Source organism: Biomphalaria glabrata, chromosome 1, assembly GCF_947242115.1.
Source record: "Biomphalaria glabrata chromosome 1, xgBioGlab47.1, whole genome shotgun sequence".
Classification (NCBI taxonomy): Eukaryota; Metazoa; Mollusca; class Gastropoda; family Planorbidae; genus Biomphalaria; species Biomphalaria glabrata.
This window is the reverse complement of record NC_074711.1, coordinates 45,360,155-45,373,971: the sequence shown is the minus strand read 5'-3', so window position 1 is coordinate 45,373,971 and position 13,817 is coordinate 45,360,155. Positions and strand designations below refer to the sequence as shown.

At 36.1% G+C, this 13,817-nt stretch overlaps 1 protein-coding gene across 2 annotated transcripts in view; it reads right to left on the bottom strand.

The window, feature by feature from the left end:
- Window positions 1–1,973: 1,973 nt before the first annotated feature.
- Window positions 1,974–13,817, bottom strand: part of LOC106060614 (5-hydroxytryptamine receptor 1D-like) — a 140,955-nt gene continuing 129,111 nt past the window's right edge. For both annotated transcript variants that reach the window (XM_056039034.1, XM_056039045.1), the window contains exon 2: window positions 1,974–4,764. In XM_056039034.1, the coding sequence (XP_055895009.1) occupies window positions 2,903–4,318 (1,416 nt within the window). In that variant the 5' untranslated portion in view covers window positions 4,319–4,764 and the 3' untranslated portion in view covers window positions 1,974–2,902. The remainder of the gene's footprint in view (window positions 4,765–13,817) is intronic.

Sequence of the window (13,817 nt, the reverse complement as noted above, 5' to 3'; positions counted from 1 at the left end):
CAGCGCTATAAGGTTCTATTGTGGGGTTCGGGGCGAAGTCCCGACGCCAAAAGCGTTTTCTTACTTTTTTCACTGCAGAAACGTATTCTCCTGACATCTACAGATCATTATTCATCAATGGAGTTCGTGGCGAAGCCCCGAAGCCCAAAGCGTTTTCTTGCATTCTTCACTGCAGAAACACATTCTCCTGACAAGTACAGCTCATTATTCTTAAATGGAGTTCGGAGCGAAGCCCCGACGGCAAAAGCGTTTTCTTGCATTCTTCATTGCAGAAACGCATTCTCCTGACATTTAAAGCTTATTATTCATCAATGGAGTTCGGGGCGAAGCCCCGACGCCAAAAGCGTTTTCTTGCATTCTTTACTACAGAAACGCATTCTCCTGACCTAAAGCTCATTATTTATACTATTAAAAAAGGACCTTTTGAATAATGTTGTACTTGAAAAATATTCTAATATGAATTTATAGGCCCTTAATACATTGCAAATAAAACCGATGTGTTCCTTGAAAAGATAAGATACCCCACATATTTAGATTTTGGATTTGAGGATCGCCGCCGAAAAAAAAAATTATTCCATAAATAATATTCAACAAAAAATTGAAGTATAAATTGTGAGTTATAGTCCCAAATTTATTTAACTAGAAAAATATGATTGAGTAAAGGTTGTGAAAAGGCGACTATGAAAAGATTATTTGGGTTTAGAGCTCATCTCAATCATGACTCTTTTACTGATCGTTTGAATTCTAACTTTTCCAATGCAAAGTCCTTCTTAAAATAATTATGATAAATTCATGTGAAAATACAAAAACTCTGTTTGGAAATGGGAATGGCGGTAGAGTGAAAATGATTAATATTATTACGACATATACGACAATATATAAAAATTGGTTAAAATATCAATATGCATAATTTCTGCTAAAGTTTGCATTTGGCTTTAAAGAATAGGGGTGGGGCGACTCGATATAAGAATTTAATTTATAGTATATATAAATTATATTAGTGACAGATTTTTTAAATTTTGTAATTTCCTAAGTATAATAAAAAAGAAAAAGTATTGATTTGTCCGATGGGGGAAATGCGATTGCATGTATCGCCCCTCCCACCTGGTACAACCCTTTTTGATTTAAATTTACTAATGATACAATTTGAGATTAGAGTGTGGTACGACATAATATACAATGAGTTCACATATCAATACGTAGTTTATATTATATAGATATTCAACTAATTTTATTCACAAACTATGATTCTCCATAAAAATAGGACCGCCCCCCCCACTCAGAGGGCTAGAGTGGGGAGGGCAGTATATGCAATCGCCCTCTCCCCAACCCCACGGAATCGGCTATGATACCAGAAGGGGAGCGACATAATATAAAATGTATATATTAATTCAACTAATTTTGTTCACAAACTATGATTTCTCCATAAAAACGGACCGCCTCCCCCCCCCCACTCAAAGGGCTTAGGTTGGAAGGGCAGTAGATGTATTCGCCCCCCCCCCCCAATCGGCTAATAGGGGAACGACAATATATAAAGATTGGTTAAAATATCAATAACAAGTTCTAATCATATATATATTTAATTGATGCTGTTAGCAATCTGTGATTTCTACAAATAAATTGGACCGCCCCCACCACTCGAAAGTGTATGGGGGGGGGGCGGGATTGATACCATCGCCCCCTCCCGACCCCACCAAATCGGCCAACATACTAGAGGGGGGGGGCGAAATAATCTAAAAATAGGTTGAAATATAAATAATTCGTATATTTTATTAACATATATAATATATTCGTATACAAATTTTGTGAAATCTATACTAAAATTCTTCCGTCCCCCCCCCTTCGGGGGGGAGGGGGGTCGACCGAGTGGGGGGGGGGCGATCGCCCCTACCGCCCCCCCCCTGGATCCGCCAGTGCGAATAGGCCGAAGTAAAGGACGTAGACTCGTTAAGTACTCTACTCTATATGGACACCATTTTATGTTTCATTGAAAGAGGAAAATAAAATAATCCTAATGAATCAGTGAGTGTATGAAGCAGTGACTGGGTTAGCCTACTATGTGTCCGGGTACTTGGGCTGCTTTCACTCTTTTCCTAGAGCTGTTGTAGAAATATTTGATTGTCCAGATTATTACCACCCAACTAAGTTATTGGATATAAAAACTCGGTGTTGTCTTAGTAGTACATTAGATTCCACCCCTCATCAAGATTTGCCTTGTTACATATGCTTCCTCTCTTAAGACTAGGTCATGATGACCAAGCAGTAGTTGGAATGAATCTATAGCCATTGGATGGACATCTATTTTCGCACATAGGTATTGACATAGATACAATACTTTGTCGGATAGATTTTTTTCTTCAACTTAAAATATTCTTAAATTCTAACATTTTAAACATTCTAAGAATTTTTTTTTTATATCAATGCAAATCATCTGAAGTGGTTGTCCTGACTTTCAGGAGACGATGTCTTAACTAAATAAGTTCAGTGACCAGAAGTTATTTTAGATTTGTAGAGGTTTAATACATATGACATGAAAAGTAGAAAACAACTCTAACAGGATGCCTTCAATTGAAATAAACATTTTTACAGCTGATTAAGTTAAATACTGTCTGGAGGCAGGAATGTTTCTCTTTTCAATATCTGTAGTGGCAGACGTGAAACTTTGTCCTATCTCGCCTATTATCTTCCGGCAGTTAGGCCTACCATGATTGTCCTTGACCTGGCAGACGTGACAGAAGAATGGAATGTGCTAGTACTGTCGTCATCCTGATAGATGGTTGTGATTTTTTTTTCAACATCACTCTCCATGCACACACACGCACACATACTTGTCAATTATTGAATCATGAAATTAATTTTGATGACGACAATGTCTTTGAAAAATCAGTAACTCCTTAAAGTTTTAAGCATATCTATGAACAGATTTAAACTTTCGTAGAAATATTTTGTTAAATGCACAGCGAAAACTTGGGTTGAAAATGGTGTAAATAATTGGGTTGATGAGACTGTTGAAGTAGCCCAGCCACAAGGACAGACTGACCACGTAGGAAGGGATGCTACACATAGTGCCACATAAAGGGTTCAACACTGCCAGGATGAAGAAAGGTAGCCAGCAGACAACGAAGGCCCCTGTAATAATTCCCAGCACTCTGGCAGCCTTCCTCTCTCTCCTCATCTCCATCTTTTCCCTCCTGTACCTCTCCTTGTCCCCCCCTCTCCGGACACGTTTGCTGACGTTGTTGTTGGAGAGTACATTGGATCGCGTCACACTCAAGTGGACCATGTTGGCCGGAACTGTTAGTGTAGTGTGGACCACTCGAGTCAGGTTAGCTTCGTAGTCGGACACCGGCTGTCCAGTTTCGGGCTCATCTAGGGGCGACTCCATGTCCAGCCGTGTGACGTCATTAGCATTGGTACTTACACCGTCTTGACTGACGTCACTGCCAGACGAATTTCTGGCGGTTAACCTCTGAGATGTTTCCATGGTGACGATGGGCAGAGGAACGTGATACTTCGTCGTCCGCCCAACAAATCTTTTTTTACGAATACGATACCTCGCAGCTCTGTAGATTTTAAAATTAATAATTAACATTAGAACCAGCGGACAATAGAAAGCACCCAGAGTGGAGAATATAGTGTAACCATAGTCTTGAGATATTAGACACTGACCCGAAAAGTCAGGCCCGTCTGTGTTGTGTCGCCAACCAAACAATGGAGGGATCGATATGCATATCGATACCATCCATACCACAGCCACCATAAACAGAATTTGTTTCGCACTTCTGCTGCGGATATAATCGATATTGGACACTGCCCAGTAACGGTCGAAGGCGATTGCCACGAGGTGGAGGATGGAGGCCGTGCAACAGAGAACATCCATCGAGACCCACATGTCACAGAGGGCCGCGCCAAGAAACCATTTGACGCTGACTTCGTTGATTAGGCTGACCGGCATGACCAGGACGGCCACCAGCAGATCGGTAGTGGCGAGGGAGAGGATGAGGTAATTGGAAACTCCGTGAAGGGACCGCTCCACGAGGATAGCTGTGATGACGAAGATATTCCCTAAGATGATGGCTAGTATCATGCTGCCCAAGAGGAGGCAAATAATGACCATCACAGGCTCCCCATATTTTGGTATGTGGTGTAGATCAACATGGCTGGACATGGAGATGTCCCAACTGTTGTTGGCTTGACCATTGGGCCTGTACACTGATATATTAGCCAAAGGGATGTGGGTGACATTAAAGAAGCCATTAAATATGTTCAGTGATAAAGTGTGTGTTTGATTGATAAGATCATCAGAGTTATTGGCCATTGAACCTTTAACCTTCTTTTAACAACATCCCGTCATAGATCTTGATTTGTTTTGTAAAACAAAATTTTAACAAGTCGAACTTTTAATCTACAATTATTGTCATACTAGCTTCATGTTGTCACAGTTTCACATGAGTAGACCAGATTTCGTAACAAAACAAGGAAGAACATATCGATGGTAAAAAAAAACAAACAAACACCATCAGAAACCCCAAAATGATCAGATAGTGTGAATCAATAATAAGTAACTCGAATCCGTAGAATTGTGTGCTCTGATTGGTTATCAGATGATGTAAATCAGCAGCAATGGCGATTCGAATCAGTATTTTGACTGGTTTCATTGACTCCCCAGTACAATGTGATCAAAATCAATATCTCTGGATGATTGGACTCAGTGGATATCTGTGCAGCATTGTGGATTCCAGCACGAGGTGACCAAAGTGAACTCTAGGGAATAAAGGAAGGTCAAACTGGTTAAAATAGGTCTCATTATGGAATTTTATAGTGAGTTGCTTCTTAATTGACCATTGTCTCTATTTTTTTAAAAATCTACTGTTGCTATGAAAGTTATACAAAACATTTGAGTCAATATGTAAGAAAACTTTAAACAAGTAAATAAAAAAAAAATAATTCCTACGGTTTGCTCAAGTAATACAGAGGCCGAAATGTTGAAATTTTATTTATCATTGAAAACTATTAACTATTGGCTAGTATGGGGATCCGAACCACGACATTACCTTCTATCACTTAGATAACCAGCCTTATTAATATGTGCCATTTTTTTTTTAGATTCAAATGAATTTTTTATTTTCTTGAACTATTTCCATCGCCCACGTTTTGACTAGGAAGTGTGAGATATTATTAGGTACAGTATTAACTCTTTCTCTCCTAACTGACGATACCAACGTTGATTTGACACCATTAAATAAAAATAATTTTCTTTTTTATAAACTTCACTTTGTGTTCTATAAAAGAGTATGCATTCTTATAGAATTATTTACCTAATATAACATGTCCTGATTACATAAAAGAAAGTTATTGAAGTTTAATCATAACAAGTAGTGAAACACAAATGAACAAAATGAATTATTAGAGACTTTACTCTAGGGCTAGGCCATCTCACACTTGGACTTTAGCTAGGAGATTTCACTCTAGGACATCTCACACTTGGACTTTAGCTAGGAGACTTCACTCTAGGACATCTCACACTTGGATGTTAGCTAGGAGACTTCACTCTAGGACATCTCACACTTGGACTTTAGCTAGGAGACTTCACTCTAGGACATCTCACACTTGGACTTTAGCTAGGAGACTTCACTCTAGGACATCTCACACTTGGACTTTAGCTAGGAGACTTCACTCTAGGACATCTCACACTTGGACTTTAGCTAGGAGACTTCACTCTAGGACATCTCACACTTGGATGTTAGCTAGGAGACTTCACTCTAGGACATCCCACACTTGGACTTTAGCTAGGAGACTTCACTCTAGGACATCTCACACTTGGACTTTAGCTAGGAGACTTGCAATGCCTTCATAAAGCCTACAGGGGAATCAAAAGGGGAGAAAACTCTGTTAATAGCTCTGCTCAGTCCGGGACTTCTATCAAGCTCAACTCTGTCTAGTCCAATGTTTGAACACGTGATTTCTCCCACACCCATTCTCGGTTCAAATTGAAACTTTGCACAATTATTCATTGTCGAAGACATTACACGAATCAATACAAAAAATATCCAATTAGTCAATTATTAACTGATAATTAATTATTTTGTTTGATACCGACAAGAGAAATTAATGCACCAGTCTTCAGAGATATGACTAAATATTTTGGATTTTGTGTCTTTTGATAATAGCACACGTGATTTCACCCACACCCATTCTCGGATCACTTGAAGCTGTAAATATTTATTTATTGTACATAGCTAAACATGAATCAATTAAAAAATAACCACCAATATTTTTTTTGTTTGTTTTATTGACTGAAAAAGGAAAATAACTCCTACATTATTGAGATATATAGTTGTAAATGTCTAGTTTTTCCCATTAGATAATAATTTCTCTCTCTCTCTCTTTTAAAAAGTATTTTTATATTTTGGTTGTTAGGGTTCTGGCACTTGACTGTATCTCATGCTCTCTGCGTTACACCTGGACAACTGTGCACATTGTAATTGTCTATGCCTCTGGTTCTATTCATAACTTTTGAATTGATACAGCTTCTAGCTCTTAGCATTCATATCACTTTCATTAAGATTGAATCATTCATCTCACTTTGAATCTCACAAGTTTAAAACCACTTCAATAATTCGTATAGGTTTTAAATCCTACTATTAAAATAACTTTAAAATCTCACCATTCAGATAACTTTAACATCTTACCATTCAGAATACTTTAAAATCTCACCATTTATATAATTTTAAAATCTTGCCATTCAGGTAACTTTTAAATTTCACTATTCATATAACTTTAAAATCTCACCATTTATATAACTTTAAAATCTCGCCATTCATTCAACTCTGACTCTTTATAGAGTTTAGTGAAAAGAAAAATCTATATTCCTGTGAGGTATTAAAAAAAAAAAGACTTCAATCCTCTCCAAATGTTCAACATAATTGCCACATGAAGCTGGTCCTGAAGCTGGTCCACTGACAATACTTAAGTCAAATGAAATTTTGATGAAGTGGCCAGATTTCTGGCAACTTTCTCCACCGTTAAATTTCTAAAAAATTGTACACAGCAAAAATCTATCTATCTATCTATCTATCTATCTATCTATCTATCTATCTATCTATCTATCTATCTATCTATCTATCTATCTGTCTATCTGTCTGTCTGTCTGTCTGTCTGTCTATCTATCTATATCTATATTGTCTATCTTTTATTTCTGCGAGTCAGGACACACACCTTGTCATACATATTACACTATTTTGTTGAACTAAAAAATTCATTTCCAGTTTATTAAAAGAAACAACAGACTAAAAGAGAAAAACATTTGAAATATAAAAGTAGAGATCAAAATACAAGGGGAGATGATGTAAGTTGATTATATTTCACCTTTTGTCAACTGTGAAAACAAGCTTTTGTCATTTAGACGTCTGCTTACTGGTGCGTTGAAGTATGACCAGTGACCAGACATGACACACTGGCGGAGTCTGAGGGCGAGGAGCAGTAGGGACTATCGCTTTTCCTTTTTTCTCTTTTTGTCATTTACTGTTGTTTGAAAAATATGTGTATTGAAAGTGTGCAAACCCACCGATCCGTTAATATAAATATATCTATGCCTCTGAACTAGACCAGCATTCCGGAACTCAATCCTATATACACATTTACACTGAATCTGTAGAAAACATGAAGTCCATTTTTATTCCTCTATTTAGCTTGAAAATTCATGAGTAAAAAAAGAAAAATATTTTTTAAGCCAAAGTTTCTTTATAGGCCTACAACTTCTAGAACGATTCATTTATTCTTAATAACTCATAAATGTTGGAGTGAAACAAACATGGAACATTTCCCTCCCCGAAAAAAAAAATCTCTTTGAGCAAATGTATCAATAAATCTACTAGACCGTATACTATTCTACTGCTAGGCCTATAGATCTACTAGACCGTATACTATTCTAATGCTAGGCCTATAGATCTACTAGACCGTACACTATTCTAATGCTAGGCCTATAGATCTACTAGACCGTATACTATTCTAATGCTAGGCCTATAGATCTACTAGACCGTATACTATTCTAATGCTAGGCCTATAGATCTACACTTAGAAGACGTAGCTCAAAATGTTGCTGAACATTCATTTATGAAATTCTTGAAAGACTAGGACCTAGACTTATATACGATATAATAAATAAGTCTATAGACTAGAGACCTACATGCGGAAATAGCCGAAGACGTGTTAGTCTGTTCAAGATAAAGATTTTCTAGTCCTGTAGCCAAATTTAAATATTTTTTTTATTCTTGGAAAAATTGCAACTGTCAAACTAGAGTTTTCCCAGTGTGGCCAACGAGATAATTATTCTTCTCCCAAAGATATACTTTAACTGTCAAATTTATAGAAAAATCGTTAGAGCCGTTTTCGAGAAACGTGTCCACCCACCAACCAGATAGATTCAGTTTCCATGAATATGCAACTTGAAAAGAGATATTGTTAAAACAGATGAGTGTAAAAACCTGGACACTAAATACATGGTGTATTTGTATGATTGATTTCATGGATATTTGAAGTCTCTGAACATGTAGCAATTGAGACAAAGTGCGAGACAGATGTCTAAATTTCTGTCCTCATTCTATTAGTTAGACAGAAAAATTTACATTCAGAGCAATTAAACAGTAAAATGTACATTCAGAGCAGTCAAACAGTAAAATTTACATTTAGAGCAGTTAAACACTAAAATTTACAGTCAGAGCAGTTAAACACTAAAATTTACAGTCAGAGCAGTTAAACACTAAAATTTACAGTCAGAGCAGTTAAACACTAAAATTTACATTCAGAGCAATCAAACAATAAAATTTACATTTAGAGCAGTCAAACAGTAAAATTCAGAGCATTTAAATTGTAATTTTTTTACATTCAGAGCAGTTAAAAAGTAAAATTTACATTTAGAGCAGTTTAACAGTAAAATTTACATTTAGAGCAGTTAAACACTAAAATTTACATTCAGAGCAGTTAAACTGTAAAAGTTTTACATTCAGAGCAGTTAAATAGTATAATTTGCAATCTGAACAATTTGACGAGATTTGAACAACAGTTTGAACAGTGGTTGAAGAAGAAAGATATAGGGAAAGGGGGACAATTGGTTGGTAAAACAATATTCGATCAGTTCCGATGTGTCTAGATCCACTACATCTCTTGGGAGGGCGCACTTTGTCGAATTAACCCTGGACGCCCGGAGATGTCGATTCGCTTTAGGATTCATTCTGCGCTCGAGATGACCGCTGCTCTCAGCATCAATGACACATATACCATGTTTTTGAGAATGTGTGGCCAAACTAATTAGAACAAGAACCACAGGAATTAGATCTAGTTAGGAAATAGTAGAACCAATTGGAACAACCGTAGGAAATAGATCTAGTTAGGAAATAGTAAAACCAATTGGAACAACCGTAGGAAATAGATCTAGTTAGGAAATAGTCGAACCAATTGGAACAACCGTAGGAAATAGATCTAGTTAGGAAATAGTAGAACCAATTGGAACAACTGTAGGAAATAGATCTAGTTAGGAAATAGTAGAACCTATTGGAACAACCGTAGGAAATAGATCTAGTTAGGAAATAGTCGAACCAATTGGAACAACCGTAGGAAATAGATCTAGTTAGGAAATAGTAGAACCAATTGTCGCTAATTGAAACAATTGTAGAATTAGGTTAAAATGTACAGTATTCAGATAATAAAGATCAAGAACACCAAAATGAGATGGCTATACACGGGATCTGAGAAGTTTGTTGTTTTTTTAAAATTCACTTACATCCCCAAAGTGTCTCTCATTTCTGTTTGCCCTTCCATAACCTTGTTTTTCAAATATATTTAGATGACAAAAGCTTATAGGATAGGTCAAACTACATATCCCTACCTTGAAGTCAAACCAAACATTCTTTTGGTTGTTACATTCAACTTCAAGTCAAACTAAACATCGTTTTGCTACGCTCAATCAAACTAAAATCCTTTTGTTTCGTTCAATCAAACTAAACATCCATTTGCTGTATTCACATCATATCTATCAGGATCTATTTATAGGGATTCATTTAGCATTCATCTTTTTGAAAACAAAATCAGGGCCCACACATTTAGTATTCGTTCAATCAAGATTCTGTCATAAACAAAGAATGTTACTTTTGTGGGATATAAAACTTTTTTTTCAAGGTAATTATAGAATCTAATCATCAATCATTGTTTTTATCCGCAATCATCATCTTCAAATAGGGTCAACATAAATATCTGACAAAGTTCTCTTATCTTAACATTATTTTCACCAACAATTCCAACAGCTAACTAACAATCATTGGATCTGATCAACTTGAACTGAATATGATTAGCAAATATTCAGAACAAGCACACATCGATTTCTGTGTTGTTTACACCTCCAGCAAGTATCTCGGACCTGAGGGCGTCCTGTGAATAATACAGCGCTGTCATTGATTGAGTTAGTGCGGCTGCATACAATAGTTTTCTAATAAGACCAAATCTGGTTTCTTATCAATCGTCATAAATAGTTTTGAAATCTGATTTGTTACAAAACCAAATAAACTCAGTGTTTTTTTTAAATTATTTTGAAAGGGAAGGGAAATAGGTTTGGTGTTCAGACACATGACGCCTTTGTGGATTACTACCAAAAAACAAAATTGAGTACTTTCCAAGCCTACTCAAGTGTGGATTTAGAGTACTTTCCAAGCCTACTCAAGTGTGGATTTAGAGTACTTTCCAAGTTTACTAAAGTGTAGATTTAGAGTTCATTTTAAAGTGCTGACTCAGTTTTGAAGTCTGAAGAGAGACTTAATTTCCAAGTGTAGACATATTGTATTCTGCGTTTAGTAGCTGAAAACGTTCGTCCGATTGAAGCGTATAATTTGCTCATTGTGATACTGAGGTTTGTGGTTATAATATACGTGATTGTCGTGTGGTCATGTGGAATAATGTGTGGTTACATTCGATTATTATATGTGATCATTTCTAATCATATATGGTTATACGTGCTCATATGTGGTCATGTGTAATGTTGTGTGGTCATGTGTAATGTTGTGTGTTCATGTGGAATAATGTGTGGTCATGTGTAATGTTGTGTGGCAATGTTGTGTGGTCATGTGCAATGTTGTGTGGTCATGTGTAATATTGTGTGGTCATGTGTAATATTGTGTGGTCATGTGTAATGCTGTGTGGTCATGTGTAATGTTGTGTGGTCATGTGCAATGTTGTGTGGTCATGTGCAATATTGTGTGGTACTGTGTAATGTTGTGTGGTCATGTGTAATGTTGTGTGGTACTGTGTAATGTTGTGTGGAAATGTGTAATGGTGTGTGGTCATATGTAATGTTGCGTGGTCATGTGTAATGTTTTGTGGTAATGTGTAATGTTGTGTGGTACTGTGTAATGTTGTGTGGTTATGTGTAATGTTGTGTGGTCATTTGTAATGTTGTGTGGTCATGTGTAATGTTGTGTGGTCATGTGTAATGTTGTGTGGTCATGTGATGTTTTCCTTGTTTTACACGTTTCGGATGTTCCTCCAGTTTTGAAGATGGTTATATCCTAGCACAAACCTCCCACAGAGCAATGGTAATGGCAGTAGGGCAGGGTTCGAACCACCGTGACGACAATTCAAAGGGCATACCATATGACCATACAGCCATCTTGTGTGATGATGTCTTATCTTGTGTGATGATGTCTTATCTTGTCTGATGATGTCTTATCCTGTGTGAGGATGTCTTATCCTGTGTGAGGATGTCTTATCTTGTGTGGTGATGTCTTATCTTGTTTGATGATGTTTATCTTGTTTGATAATGTCTTATCTTGTGTGAGGATGTCTTATCTTATGTGATGGTGTCTTATCTTGTTTGGTGATGTCTTATCTTGTGTGATGATGTCTTATCTTGTGTGAGGATGTCTTATCTTGTGTGAGGAAGTCTTATCTTGTATGGTGATATCATATCTTGTTTGATGATGTCTTATCTTGTGTGGTGATGTCTTATCTTATGTGATGATGTCTTATCTTGTTTGATAATGTATTACCTTGTTTGATAATGTCTTATCTTATGTGATGATGTCTTATCTTGTTTGATAATGTCTTATCTTGTGTGATGATGTCTTATCTTGTGTGAGGATGTCTTATCTTGTGTGAGGAAGTCTTATCTTGTGTGGTGATATCTTATCTTGTTTGATGATGTCTTATCTTGTGTGGTGATGTCTTATCTTATGTGATGATGTCTTATCTTGTTTGATAATGTATTACCTTGTTTGATAATGTCTTATCTTATGTGATGATGTCTTATCTTGTGTTAGGATGTCTTATCTTATGTGATGGTGTTTTATTTTGTGTGATGATGCCTTATCTTATGTGATTATGTCTTATCTTGTTTGGTGATGTCTTATCTTGTGTGATGATGTCTTATCTTGTGTGATGATGTCTTATCTTGTGTGGTGATGTCTTATCTTGTTTGATAATGTCTTATCTTATGTGATGATGTCTTATCTTGTGTTAGGATGTTTTAACTTATGTGATTGTGTCTTATTTTGTGTGATGATGCCTTATCTTATGTGATTATGTCTTATCTTGTTTGGTGATGTCTTATCTTATGTGATGATGTCTTATCTTGTGTGATGATGTCTTATCTTGTGTGGTGATGTCTTATCTTGTGTGATGATGTCTTATCTTATGTGATGCTGTCTTATCTTATGTGATGATGTCTTATCTTATGTGATGATGTCTTATCTTGTGTGGTGATGTCTTATCTTATGTGATGATGTCTTATCTTTTTTGATGATGTCTTATCTTATGTGATGATGTCTTATCTTGTGTGGTGATGTCTTATCTTATGTGATGATGTCTTATCTTGTGTGGTGATGTTTTATCTTATGTGATGATGTCTTATCTTGTGTGGTGATGTCTTATCTTATGTGATGATGTCTTATCTTGTGTGATGATGTCTTATCTTGTGTGATGATGTCTTATCTTGTTTGATGATGTCTTATCTTGTGTGATGATGTCTTATCTTGTGTGATGATGTCTTATCTTATTTGATGATGTCTTATCTTGTTTGATGATGTCTTATCTTATGTGATGATGTCTTATCTTGTGTGACGATGTCTTAACTTGTTTGATGATGTCTTATCTTGTGTGATGATGTCTTATCTTGTGTGAGGATGTCTTATCTTGTGTGAGGAAGTCTTATCTTGTGTGGTGATATCTTATCTTGTTTGATGATGTCTTATCTTGTGTGGTGATGTCTTATCTTATGTGATGATGTCTTATCTTGTTTGATGATGTATTATCTTGTTTGATAATGTCTTATCTTGTGTGATGATGTCTTATCTTGTGTTAGGATGTCTTATCTTATGTGATGGTGTTTTATTTTGTGTGATGATGCCTTATCTTTTGTGATTATGTCTTATCTTGTTTGGTGATGTCTTATCTTGTGTGATGATGTCTTATCTTGTGTGATGATGTCTTATCTTGTGTGGTGATGTCTTATCTTGTTTGATAATGTCTTATCTTATGTGATGATGTCTTATCTTGTGTTAGGATGATTTATCTTATGTGATTGTGTCTTATTTTGTGTGATGATGCCTTATCTAATGTGATTATGTCTTATCTTGTTTGGTGATGTCTTATCTTATGTGATGATGTCTTATCTTGTGTGATGATGTCTTATCTTGTGTGATGATGTCTTATCTTGTGTGGTGATGTCTTATCTTGTTTGGTGATGCCTTATCTTATGTGATGATGTCTTATCTTGTGTGGTGATGTCTTATCTTGTGTTAGGATGTTTTATCTTATGTGATTGTGTCTTATTT